At 33.0% G+C, this 14,624-nt stretch overlaps 2 protein-coding genes and 1 pseudogene across 2 annotated transcripts; 2 read left to right on the forward strand and 1 right to left on the reverse strand.

Moving 5' to 3' along the window:
* The first annotated feature begins 4,126 nt into the window (after positions 1 to 4,126).
* Positions 4,127 to 5,687, forward strand: LOC129870128 (uncharacterized). Its single transcript, XM_055944743.1, has 3 exons — positions 4,127 to 4,313; positions 4,602 to 4,710; positions 5,069 to 5,687. Exons 1-3 carry the CDS (start codon positions 4,127 to 4,129, stop codon positions 5,685 to 5,687), a joined length of 915 nt encoding a protein of 304 aa, XP_055800718.1.
* Positions 5,688 to 5,995: 308 nt separating this feature from the next.
* Positions 5,996 to 7,562, forward strand: LOC129875576 (uncharacterized; annotated as a pseudogene).
* A 1,486-nt stretch (positions 7,563 to 9,048) lies between these two features.
* Positions 9,049 to 11,351, reverse strand: LOC129870136 (uncharacterized). Its single transcript, XM_055944755.1, has 8 exons — positions 11,226 to 11,351; positions 10,872 to 11,048; positions 10,640 to 10,705; positions 10,389 to 10,457; positions 10,178 to 10,288; positions 9,587 to 10,050; positions 9,369 to 9,504; positions 9,049 to 9,204 (listed from the first exon to the last, which is right to left on the reverse strand). Exons 1-8 carry the CDS (start codon positions 11,349 to 11,351, stop codon positions 9,049 to 9,051), a joined length of 1,305 nt encoding a protein of 434 aa, XP_055800730.1.
* Between the last annotated feature and the right edge of the window lie 3,273 nt (positions 11,352 to 14,624).

Here is a 14,624-nt window from a genome sequence, read left to right on the forward strand (position 1 = left end):
TCTTCATATGAACGAAGGTACACCACTCATAATTCACCTTGATGAGTTTAATTCAATTATAATGGAATTCAAGAAAATAGATATCAAAATTGAAAGTGCGGATTAGGCCTTAATCATAATATGTTCTTTACCACCATCTGACGATACTTTTATTGATACATTGATATATGAGAAAGACAATATCTCATTTCATGATGTTAGTAACACACTAAAATCTTAAGAGTTGAAAAAGATCTCTACGAATAGCAGAGCTGAGGATGAAGGTCTTGTGAGTAGGGGAAGAACACAATGAAAAGACTTTAATAGGAAAAAGTCTAACGCTAGATCAAAGTGTAGAGCAAGGAAGCATAAATGCTATGAGTGTGGGGAGTAGGGTCATTACAAGAGAGATTGTCCTAAACTAAAGGAGAAAAGAGAAAAGCAGAAAGTTAATTAATCAGCAAATATTGTTGACACCGATAATAATTCTGATGATAATGACTATGAAGGGAAAGTTTGTGTTGTGAATTCTGATCATAGGCACAATTCTTAGGTTCTTGATTCTTGTGAAGATTTCCACAAATGTCCACATAAGAATTGATTTGGAACTTACAAGCATATGAATGGGAATGTATACCTAGGTGATGATAATCCATTAGAGGTACAGAGGATCGGTAACATCAAATTGAGAAAGTTTGATGGCATTATCAGAAATATTAAGTGTGGGTTTGTTCCTCAAATGAAGAGAAATTTGATTTCTCTTTTCACTTTGGATGATCAAGGGTATAAGTTTCACTCAGAGAATGGAATAGTTAAATTGTGTAAAGGCTCCATGGTACTCATGAAGGGGAAGCCTCATTCCAGCCTATATTATCTTCAAGCTAGTATAGTTAAAGGGGAAGCAATTGTAGCTTCTAAGAAGAGTAATTTGAATTAGTCTCAATTGTGCCACTTGCGACTTGGTCATATGAGTGGCAAGGGTTTGTCTTTGTTGAACAAGCAGAATTTGTTAGATGGTTACAAAATTTAAGCTTTGAATTTTGTAAGCATTGTGTGTTTGGTAAGCTACAAGGGTAAAGTTCAACAAAGAGAAAGAGTACAAGACCAAACACAAGTTAGATTATATACATTTGGACTAATGGGTCCAAACAAAATTCCATCCAAAAGTGGTGAAAGGTAATTTATGACTTTGCTTGACGATTACTCAAGAATGGTATAGATATATTTTCTAAAACCAAGAGATGAGGCATTTCCAACATTTGTTAAATGGAAGATGATGTTTGAGAGGAAGACCGAAAGAAAAGTTAAGCGTCTTCGAACTGAGAATGGGTTGGAATTTTGCAACTTAGAGTTAAATAACTTCTGCAATAGAGAGGTCATAGTGAGGCACCACACTTCTGTTGGAACACCACAACAAAATGGTGTTGGAGTACATATGAACAGAACAACTTGTGATAGGGAACAAAGTGTGCTTTCACACTAATATTTTAGCAAGGCTTTTTGTATTGAAGAAATCAATACAACTTGTTATTGTAACGACCCTTTCGTCGTTATGGGTAAACCAATGGTGAAAAAATTTAGGAAAGAGGACTTTTGGAGTAGTGACTTGAAAATTATAGGCTATGCTAGTCTCAGACAAAATCTGAGCAAGATGAAGTCTAGGACAATCTGAGAAAGTATTGGGTAATATGTCTAAACTTTTGTTGGTTTTTCTATTAGCTAAGACGTTAAGGAGTCTATAGGACTTTTTGGAAGTGAATTTGGGTAAGTAGAACTTCTGATATCAAACTTTGTGTGAAGGGGTTAATTTAGAAAGTCAAGCTTTTGAAGAGTGTTGCAAAATAGGGACTTTTGGGATAATTTCTAAGTTTTTGTCCCATTCAAGCCACTACAGCAGAGGGAAGGCCGCTACGGCAGCCAAATTGATTCAGTTATATCGAAATATCCCACTACAGCACTGTCGCAATAGCGGGATTGGGCCTCTATTGTGTGGTAAGTTGCTAAAAATGAAGAAAAATCCCCAAAACCACCCATAATCAACCAAAAACGTTTTGGGGAAGTGTAGAGGCATCCTAGGGCGATTTTCACCTGTTTTTCACCATTTTCATCAAGACTCAAGCCTTCAGGCTCGACTCTCGACCACTGCCTCAACTCGGGACCCAAGAATTAAGACCCGACCCCAATATGTAACTTAAGAATCGATATTCATTCAGGATTTGAGCCCCAACAGTTAACCTCCACTCAAAACCTAGGACACAAACCAATTGGTAACCTGAGACTCGACCTTCACCCCAGATTCGAGACTCGACACTTAGCCTTGACTCGAGACCTAGGACATGAGACCTGAGTCAAGACCCTTGGCCTCTACCTAGGACATGAGACTCAAGACCCCACTATAACCCAAAACCCTACTGAAGTAGGACATGACTCGAGAACCGACCTTGACCTATACTCAAGACCTGACCCTCTGCCTCGACTTGAGACCCGATCATGACTAATCAAGACCTGAACCTAACTCGAGATGTGAAAATGATACATGACCCGACACCTGACCCCAACCCGATACTTGACCCTAACTCAGAACTCAAGACTTGGAACCGAAGACCCACCTCGTCTGGAGACTCGAGACCCAAAAATTAATAAGAAATCTTACTTCGAATCACAATATAGCATTTCTAGTACTTTGATACAATTTAAGTAGTTTCTTTCTTGGTGGGTGAAATGTAGAACACTAAATTAAAGATTGGGAAAATGTGAGGTGTGACAAAATATCTAAATATTGAAACAGGAATATTAAAAGTGTCTATTTTTTCCCAAAAAGTACTAATTTTTAAAAAGTAAGGTGTTTGGCCAAAAAAGACGATAAATGCTATGTAAGACCAGATCCCTTTTTCTCACTTTTATCGGAACCCAAACTCCTAGATCCAGGTTAAATAAAATCCATTTCCCCTTCTTATTTTTTTCTTTTTTCACTTTCATTCCTCTCTTTGAGATCGAAAGGCAGATGTGATTTTGGGTCTAAATTTGGTGAGAATTGGAAGAGGATTTTGACTACAAAATAGAAAGTTTTTTTTAGGTTTGGGGGAACAAGTTTGTTTCAACTACCACCCTCCTGCAACAAGTAACCTTTCCTTTTTGGGGCTAAAACTTGAACAAATACCACCCTCCTGCAACAAGTAACACAAAAAAAAATGTTTCAACTTTCTTTTCTTTTTGGGGATTGCACAAAATTATTTTAAAAAATAACAAATTAAAGTAAAACTCACCTTGTTAAAGCATCCAAAGATAAAATTAATATGATTAATGGAAGTTCACAAGAATAAGAATACCATTTAATTTGGAGGAAGACATTGAACGGTTTTATTTTATAAAAAAGGTTTACCAACTAATTTATTCTTTTCTTATTCTTTTATACAGTACTACATATTTAAGAGTAAACTTTAGCTAAATCCCATAATGGAAAAGTCTAAGTACTATACATCCCTCATTGTATTAAAATTACCCGATATCCCCTTTTTTGTCAACTTTTCTGATATATTAGTTTTGTATCTGATACATCAATTATCCAATGAGTAATTAATGAAGATCATCTATTTATGGATAATATCTTAATATAAGGGATGATTGGTTTTTTAAATCAATTACTGATCTAATTAATGAGATTAATTTGGTTAAAAAAATAACGGTTGTGAAGTTGAAGATTTAAGCCAAAAAAACAGAGCATAAATTCAAACCAACTTCGATTTCAATTTTTTTTCAGTTTTGGTGATACATAAGTTATGTATCTGATACATCAATTCTTAAAAAAATCAATTGTTATGTCCATGAAGATTCAAGCCAAAAAACAGAGCATCGTCTCGAATGGAAAAAACAGAGCATCAATTCATACCGAATTTGATTTCAGTTATTTTTTCACTTTTGCTGATACATAAGTTATGTATCTGATACATAACTTTAGCTATAGAATAGTTAATGCACATCAACTATTTATGGATAAAAGATTGGCTCTTTATATCAATTACTGATCTATTAAAGAAGGCGACAGTTATGTACGTGAATTTTGAAGCCAAACGTCAGAGCATCGACTCCAAGGAAAACAACAGAGCATCAATTCAAAGCAAACTTCGCGTTTCATCAATTAATCGATATGACTATCCCGATACTACTGAGACATTCTGGAGTTTGGCAATCCGATATTACTTATGAAAAATACAAAAGTGATGGAATCGTTGTCGGTGACAATGTATCTTACTCAAATCTAAAAGCAGCAATCGCTGCTGAATTGAGTATGGATGAATCAGAGAAAAAAATTGAAATCCGATACATAGTTGAAGGTAACTCGTCGCCAATATATATTCGTAATGATATGGGTGTTAATCTTTACATAGAGTTGAAGAAGAAAGAGCCTAGTTTCGTGAATTATCCCCTGTGCATATCAAGCTTTGATATAAAAAGATGTGAGATGAAATCATTCGACAGTACATCTGGAGCAATCGTTTATGCCGAATCAAATGCGAATGAGTCCCACATTTTTGGTTTAGAAGAATCTGGTAATGTGGCAAATTGTTATATAGCAGAATTGGAGTTGACGAACTACATAGATGATACAAATGGTGCGGAAGTGAAGGAGAATCAATGCTATAAGGATAAAGCAACTCTAGTTGATGTAATGGCCAAATACAAAATCAATAATGAATTTAATTTCAAGGTTAAAAGATCTGACAGTAAAAGGTATGCGCATATTCTGCATTTGGAAATTTTGATGTTGGATAGTATCCAACAGTATGTATCAGATACATATTAATGTGTGTATCTGATACATTCTTAAAATAAAATAATTTTTCCTGTCATGATACATCAAAACTCCATTTCTGTAACTCAGTTAAAAAATGATAATAATGCTGTCAGTATGTATCAGATTCATAATACTCTATGTATCAGATGTTTTTTTTTAATAATACATACAAAGAAGCATGTATCAAGTACATGGGTTGACACACTTCCTATCAGTATGTCACTGTATTTGTTTATATTATAAATGAAAACATATTGGTATGATACATGTCATTTTTTTGTTATACAAATGCAGTTATGTGTTAGTATGCCTTTCAGACGGCTGTTGTTGGAGAATGAAAGCTTCATGTTGGAAAAAATCCGATATATTCAAAGTTAGATATTTCAATAGTGAACATTCATGTGCACTGAGAGATAGGATTTTCAACAAAGTTCATGCTACAAAGGCTTTTGTTAGTGCATTCACAGCACCTAAATTGGTTAATCATAAGAGAATTGTCACCCCTAATGATATACGAGAGGATATTAAATCAGCGTATGGAATTGATATTACCTATCAACAGGCATGGCATTCAAAAGAGCATGCTTTGGAGATGTTAAGGGGAAAACCTGCTGATGGATATAGACAACTGCTTGTATACATACATATACTAAAAACCGTATATCCAAATTCGTACATAAGTATGCACAAGTCATCAACTGATGAGTTCATGTATTTGTTCATAGCATTAAGGCCCTTGATGAGGGGGTTTCAGTTTTGTCGACCAGTAGTTGTTGTTGACGGTGCACATCTTGATGGACCCTATAAAGGGACGTTTGTATCAGCTAGCACACTTGATGGGGCAGGTATTACTTTCTTATACTGTTTCTTATTGAATAACAGTGTGTCATCTCATTTTTCACGTTTGTTATGATTGTGATGAATTCTAATAACTATTATATCGTTATTATTGATTTATTAGGTTGCATATTGCCGTTGGCGCATGGTATTATTGATATGGAAAATGATTCATCATGGACGTGGTTTTTTCAGAATTTCAAGAATGCATTTGGAGAGAGGGACAATATATGTGTTGTATCAGATAGGAACGAAAGCATAATCAAGAGTGTAAGCATTGTATTTCCCAATGTTCCTTATTTTGCATGCATATGGCATATATGGAAAAATGTGTGTACTAAATACAGAAGGAGCAAAGCTGTACTAAGTGACATCTTCTATTCAATGGCCAAGGCATACCGAAAAGATGAAGTCGATAAATTAATGGCCAAAGTTGAAAGAATCGATCAACGGGTGGCACAATATTTAAAAAATACAGGATACGAAAAGTGGTCAAGGGTTCATGCCACTGTCAACAGGGGTAGAATGATGACTTCTAACATCGCAGAATGTATCAATGGATGTCTTGTTGAAGCATGAGAGCTGCCTATAATTGACTTTTTGGAGCAAACGAGAATGTTATTTGGTTCTTGGAACTGCAAAAATAGGGAAATAGCATCTTATACAAAACATACTTTGGGTAGAAAATTTGAAGATATCCTAGTTTCAAACACGATCAAGTGTTCGATAATGAAGGTACACGATACATACTTTCTGACACATATATACTGATACATCAGTTCTGGTACATGATACATACTTTCTGATATATACTTTCTGATACATATATACTGATACATCAGTTCTGATACATCATTTATGTAATTGATACATACTTTCTACTTTCTGATACATATATGTGACATTTATTTCTTGGTGGCTGATGATTCATCAGTTATGTATAACATGTGCTAATTAAATAATGAAACATCAATTATGATATATAAGTTCTATATTTGATACATAAGTTCTGATACATATATGTAAAGATTATTTTCCTTCAGGCTGATGATTAATCAGTTATGCATAACATGTTCTAAATATATACTGATACATCAGTGTAGATACATTAGTTGTGTAGATGATACATAAGTACTAATAGATATATGTGAAGTTTATTTATATCAGATTGTTGCTTCGTCATTCAGGTATAGCCTGTGCTCATTATACACTGATATATCAAGTCGGATACATCAAATATGTAGTTGATACATAAGTACTGACACATATAAACATAACATGTTTAAAATACATACTTTCTGATACATATATACTGATACATCAGTTCTAATACATCATTTCTGTAATTGATAGATATTTTCTGATACATATATGTGAAATTTATTTCTTGCTGGCTGTTGATGCATCTGTTATGTATATCCTATGATAATTATTACCCTTTTATATCAGTTCTGATTCATAGTTGTGTATGTGATAAAGCAGTACTGATACATATATTTGAAATATAATTCCTGTAGGTTGTTGCTTCATCAGAGTATCTTTATTCTGTTTACGAATTAGGTATAAGATACATTGTGTGTCTAGAGAGAAAAACATGCAGTTGTGGTAGATTTCAACTAGACGAGATACCATGTCCACATGCAATTGCAGTGTTGAAGAGCAAGAACATTACTGATCTGCACCCAGATTGTTCTGATTACTACAAACAGAGGAGTTGGCAAATACTTATGAATTACCAATGGTTCCAATGCCAGATAAGAAAGACTGGATTACTCCGAAGGAAATTTTGGAAGAATTTGTCTTGCCGCCAATATACAAAAGGATGCCAGGAAGACCAAAGAAAGGGAGAAAAAAGTTTGCTAGTGAGAAGATAACAAGTAGCACAAATTCTTGTAGACGTTGTGGCCACGAAGGCCACAACAGAATGACTTGTAATTTCATTCCTAAATAGATATGATGTTTGTGGTATCTCGGTATACATTCTATTTGAATCATATAATAACAACTATTATTATATTTTATATTTGAGTTTGACACGTGACATAAATATCAAAATCTTTTTTCAGTTGATATGTATCAAGATTAGAACATTTTATTGCTACAATTTTTTTTAAAATAAACTATAGGATGTCCATCGGTTCGCCTTGACTTGGATTAATGAAATCTCACATGGTTTATTTTTTGGATTGTTATTTTCCCAAACATAAACATTCTTGTCTTTTTGACAACCATAATTACACAAGAGTTGTGGGTGATACATAAGATCTTATTTGATATAGGTTGTAGATTATCATATGCAGTAAATCTTGATAAATGCGAATTTGATACATAAGCAAGATGTATCATATACGTTAAATCTTGAGATATAGAATTCTTATGCAAAAAATTAATGTATCGGAATCATTAAATATTGAGAAATGAGAATCTGATACATGTGCATGATGTATCATAATAAATAAAACTTGATTCATGTATCAGAATTCACAAAATGTGACACTTATGAATATTATACTCGATACAAGTTTTATACAGTAGAAATATAAAACATAAACTTTGATTTTATATTCGATTTTGATACCAGAGAAAAACATAGTAAATCTGATGTATGGAAATATTAAAACATATTAAATCTGATACATTACAGTTTATGTATCAGATACATTAAATAAATCAGAATCACCTAAAATGTTAACTATCAAAAAAAAACTACTGGACATCAATCAGTTCTCCTTGGTTTGGAGAGATGTCTCTCCTAGGTTTTTTTGGATCGTCGTTATCGCTAACATAACCATCCATGGCCTTCTGACAACCATATCTCCATAAGAGTGCGGCATATCTTGAACGGAAGAATTCAGCGTTTAGTCCGGTATTTGGAATAGAAATTTCATCACTAAGATATTCAGCAAACATGGCCAGGAAAACTCCACAATCCCTGCAAAGAAAGGAATAAACGAATTTAAAAAAAGTAAAATTGACATATGAATGATTTAGATATACATAGCCGATGTTAATACTCACAAGCTGTCACTTCTCTATTGCGCAATTCCTTCAACATACTCAACTGCAAATGGGTGATGTGGTTCAAGCATGTTACCGGTTGATTTGTCCTTGTATGAATCAAGAGACAACCAATCAGTACGTTCGTTGTTGTCAAAGAAATCACTGTCTTGCAGGTATGTTGGTAGCATTGCTGCTATCTTTTGTATCTCTTGGGAAGGGTTGCTACTTCTTCGTCTAGGCGATGAATCATACACACGTATCAACCTCTCTTTCAACACAACTACCTCAAGAACCCAATGAAAATCCCTGTCGCAGTTTACTGGAATATATACCTCATCTACCAAATGCCAAGGCAAACCGGCTGGTATTGAGAAACCTCTTATTATGTTCTTCATGGATCTCTCGTGATGAGCTGTAACAGTGGCCCTTGCCATATCTTATTGTGTAGAAATATTAGGCGAAAGGTGATAGTAGCGTGTGTGTGCATATTCGATGTAAATTTTGAAAATACAGTTTGTCGTTGTGTATCGATACTGATTGCTCAACTGCATCTTTGATTTCTTCCGAAGGTAGTGAAATATTACATCGATGTGCTGCACTTTTTAAGAAAGTATTAGTTATATAACAACTAGCATCATGTATCAGATTATGTATGTATCAGATACATTTATATATATATATGTATCAGATACATTAATATGTATGTATCAGGTAGTTAGTATGAGTTGTATCATATTATTAATGATGAAATTTTTACCTCATCGTTCCAGCATCTGTTCTTCTGTGACATTAGGTAGAACCAGTTCTTATCTTTAGGAAATGCCACAACAAAGTCCATTTTTTCAAAGCCGAATGAAGAGCACTTAGATCTGTAATGATCCTCCTTCGAATTCCTGAATGGAAGCTTGTAGTTTAATAACATAACAAATATAATACACGACTTGTATGAGTATAAGTTGAATATATCATACTTACTTGTTGCCATGTAATTTTAGAAGTCCTTTATCTATCCATTGAGAGTAGTCTGTGACAAGCTCGGATGGGGGATGATAGCATATACCAAAACCTTCAAAAGGATGTGTCTGATGCATAACAGCTGACAAATGTTCCTTTCCCTTTTCACTCGACCCAAAGTTTGAAAGATACGGCGACTGTAAGATCTTCGAAGGAATCCTGCTTCTTTGAAATTGTGTCTTCGCATCGTCAGACAATACATTGGCTTTTGATGGAAGAGTGGTTGGTAGCTGGCTATCGCGTAATAGACATTCATCCTGAACTTGCTCATGACTAACAGCTGTCAATGGCATCGCTGGTAATGGAAGTCCGTATATTAGAGCATCTATCACATCTAGAGTTTCGGTCGAAAATGGTGCTGAAGTATTGGATTCTGATGTGCTTGGTTTGATTTTTTTCTTTTTCAATCTCCTCAACTTGCTCTTCTACTTTGTCAGTTTTATCATCGGCTATTCTTCCATCTTTGTTTCTAGTGTTCTACACGTAATGTATAACGTCATTAAAAACGTTAATAATGTTGACTTTATCTCAGTAATGTATCTGATACATTACCTGTAATGTATCAGAATCAGCAATAAGCTGATCAGTATCTGCTCTTTGTGGTTCCATTTGGTGTGCTGATACGTTCTTCAATTGTGGTATAAAATTTAATGTTTTCAGTTCCTACAAATGTTAAAAAAACAATTACTTAATAAAAAACTGTGGATATCATACATTATCTTAAAAAACCAATTACTTAGTAAAAAATCTGCAGATATCATACATCATCTGCTACAATGTTATGTTGTGATACATCATCCACCTTTTGTATCTTGACGGATGGTTCATCTTCCTGGAAACATAATAACATTTACTTATGATATATATGTACTAAATGTCTAGATATATATATATTTAAAGAGGTTGATCTTATATAAAATATATCTATATAGAATCAAATTGTTCATCAATTTGTTTCTGATACATTACCTTTAATGTATCAGAATAAACTTTCTAATCAAATAATTCAGGAACATCTGCTGAAATGCTTTGTTCCGATATATTGTCCACCTGATTTATCATGGTGGATGGTTCAGGTCCCTGAAAACATAATAACATTTACATTTGATACATGACAATGAAAATATCCAGAAGTTTAAAAGTATAAATATCAAATATTACATGATGTATGTACCTTAATATCTTCCTGGACATTAGATTTGTCATTTTTTTGGGGTGGGTCAGATTTATTTGCAAAATTGTGCACCTCCAATCCAGTAGGTGCTTCTTGTTGTTCAACCACATGGAATGTTTGATCAAAATCATCTGTTTTAACTTGAGATGATGTGCTAGTCATTCGGTTCGCCATACTGTCGATGGCTTTCAAAAGATCAATGTGATTTGAATCAATTTTATTCTCCAAACGCTTGAACTTCTGGTCAACCTTGATACATGTATATGAAAAATCAGAATGTATCACCTAATTAAAAGTATATTGTATGTGATATATCTTAAAGTAGAAACTTACGTATCTCTTTAGAGACTTCTTTATGGACTTCTTCAATGCTTTGAATTGCATATGAATAATTTGATCCGAATGACCGAAAGATTCACCCCCTACAGCTGACTTTGCCCCTGGTACATTGTTAGGAGAAACAGGCTTTTCTGATTCATTTGGTGGTATGAAATCCTTGTGCATGTTGGTTGTTTCTACTTGAATTGGCTTTTTAGCAGGGGAAGTCTTCATTCTCTTGGAAGGAGGTGGAGAAGATGTATCATCGACATGACTAGATCTCTTTAATAATTATGTGGGTGGTGTTGTTGAAAAGTCCTCAAATCCAGGGACTTCATGAGGTTTTCTGAAATTAACCTTGGCAGCCGATGTTGAATCTTCAGGTTTCTGTTGGCTGCCATGAATGACAATAGATTCCATTTCATGTTGAGATTGGACAATGTTGGAGCATGGATACTACAAAAAATATTGATTGATTGTCAAAAAAAATTGAATAATTGATACATGATAATGCTGATACATAAACATGATGTATCAGAAATATTAATCCTTCATACATGCTAAACTGATAGAAAAACAACATTATCTAATACATACATGCAGATGTATCATGAGATGTAATCCTTGATACATTATAATTTGATACATAAGATAGAGTTTTCATGAGCTGTAAATACTGATAAATGAGTTTCTGATACATACAATTATATGTATCAGAAAGGTTATATAAAGTATATGTATCAGATACATTATATCTTGATACATTTATATCCTGATACATAAATATATGAGCTGATACATCTACTTTATGAATCAAATTATATTGTATCAAGGTCATGAATATATAATGTATCTTAGATTTTATGTATAATGAATCAGTGCATAAGCAAATAATATTCAAAGCATGTACCTCACTGAAGATGGTAGACATGAAGGTCTCAAATTTTGGCTTCACGGCGACAACACGCCAGATAAGAATTTTGGGAAATTTATTACCCACTATTACAGGAATTTCAGAGGGAACTTGAGATGCACATTCATATATCCAAACATTCAGAGCGTATGGCATGCCGCCTAGATGATACATTTGTTTGGCATTTGAAAACTCCTGACGCATTCCTTTTATCAATTTTGAAAATGCTATTTTCCCCCATGGATATTGCTCATACCTATCATCTTTTACCATCTTAAAATCATCAACTGATATAGGTGCATCACCTAGTTGAGAAAAAACAAAAGTGTGGATGAAATAGAGAATGGCTATCTGAATAGCGTCTTTATTTGTTTTCCATCCTCCAACTAGAAAACGCTCAACGAAATGAGCTTTGTTGACCCCATTTTTGGCACCAGGAAAATATAAAGACAATAATCTACTTGTTTGGTCATCAGAATACCGAAAGTCATTCATATTACTGGTACATCGCAAACCAATAATGATAGCAAAATCATTTATTGTAAATCGTAGTATATTACCCTGCACATGACGAATGTGTAATTCTTTTTTGTTTTTTTGGTCTACCTCAAGAAGTAAGAGGCATTTGATGATTTGCCCTTGAAAATTGCAGTTTGGCATATCTAAGTAGTGACCAAATATGGATTGCCTAAATAACTTTATACCTTCTTCACCTATTGATGATTCAAAATCATCAAGAAAATTAGCCCTATATGCCGTTTCGAATCTCAATGGGTGAGACGGGATCTTCTTGATGACGTATTTCATTCCCTGCATTGACATGAAAATGATTAAATACAACTTGAACTTTATACATAAATACTATGTATCATATGCATTAAAATATCTGATTCATGAGATGAGAATCTGATACATACAGAAGATGTATCAGAAACAATTATATATTATATTCTGATACATAAATGTAGAAATATCAGAATCATTAAAACTTGAAACATCAAAAAATGACACTTACACATGATGTATCAGAAATAGTAAATCTCCAAAAAATTGCATTTGAAAAAAACATTATGTATCTGATACATAAATGTATATGTATCAGAATCATTAAAACTTGAAAATAACAAATACTGAGACTTAAAGATGATGTATCAGAAATAATAATTCTCAAAAAATTGCATATGAAACAGACATTATGTATCTGATACATAAATGTAGATGTATCAGAATCATTAAACTTGAAATAACAGAAACTGAGACTTAAACATAATGTATCAGAAATAGTAAATCTCAAATAATTGCATTTGAAAAAGACATTATGTATCTGATACATAAATGATATGTATCAGCTTCGTTAAAACTTGAAATAACATAAAATGACACTTAAACATGATGTATCAGAAATAGAAAATCTCCAAAAAAAATACATTTGAAAAAGACATTATGTATCTGATACATAAATGTATATGTATCAGAATTATTAAAAATTAAAACAACAGAAACTGACACTTAAACATGATGTATCAGAAATAGAAAATCTCCAAAAAAATACATTTGAAAAAGACATTATGTATCTGATACATAAATGTATATGTATCAGAATAATTAAAAATTAAAACAACAGAAACTGACACTTAAACATGATGTATCAGAAATAGAAAATCTCCAAAAGAAATTCCTTTTAAAAATACATTATGAATCTGATACATAAATGATATGTATCAGAATCATTAAAACCTTCAAAAAAATTTCATTCTAAAACAAAAAACTTAATTGAACACATACCTTTAGGAGATTAGGGCATGTTGTAACCCCTTCAATCTTGTTGTCTATTTCTTTGGGTGCATGTTTAACTGTAGCTTTCGACTTCAATTTCTCACGTAGCTTATTCATCACTGCTGAATCGTTACGATGTTTGGATCTAACTTCGTCGTAACCTTCCCAAGACGAATCAGAACTAGGAGAAACAAGAATTCGTTGATTTTTAGTGGACTATTTGAGACCATGAACGGATTCCATTGAAGGTATGAGAAACAAAAACAGAAAGATTTACAGAAGAAAACAAATGATAAAAATTTAGAAGATTTTTCAAAGATTTTCAAAAGAAATCAAAATATACAAATTTTAGGAGAAATCAGATTGAATGAGGATGAAGTAAAATTCCATATAAGGAAAGATTGAAATATACCTTATTTGGAACCTTGAAATATATTAACAGTTGAAGAGTAACAAATTAACTAGAGCAAATTAGGGCAAGAATAAAGGAATAGGCGGATGTATCAGAGAGGTATAGAGAGAGAAAGGAAAAAGAGGGAATTTGGAAATTTTTTGGTGTATATGGGAATAAAAGTAAATATATTAGGGGAATATGTGTAAAAGGATAATTTTACCTATTTAAAAACTACATTAAGTAATGAATTGATATTTGTTTCCACACACAACAACAACAACTTTGGACTCAGCCCAATTATTAAAAATTATTTATCAAAGTCATATTTTATTTTATTTATTTTAACAATTTTATTCAATTTTATCTATATCGTCTCAAAAGTTATCTTATTAAAATTTGGCTAATAAAATATAATGTGTCATTT

Source organism: Solanum dulcamara, chromosome 2, assembly GCF_947179165.1.
Source record: "Solanum dulcamara chromosome 2, daSolDulc1.2, whole genome shotgun sequence".
Taxonomy (NCBI): domain Eukaryota; kingdom Viridiplantae; phylum Streptophyta; class Magnoliopsida; order Solanales; family Solanaceae; genus Solanum; species Solanum dulcamara.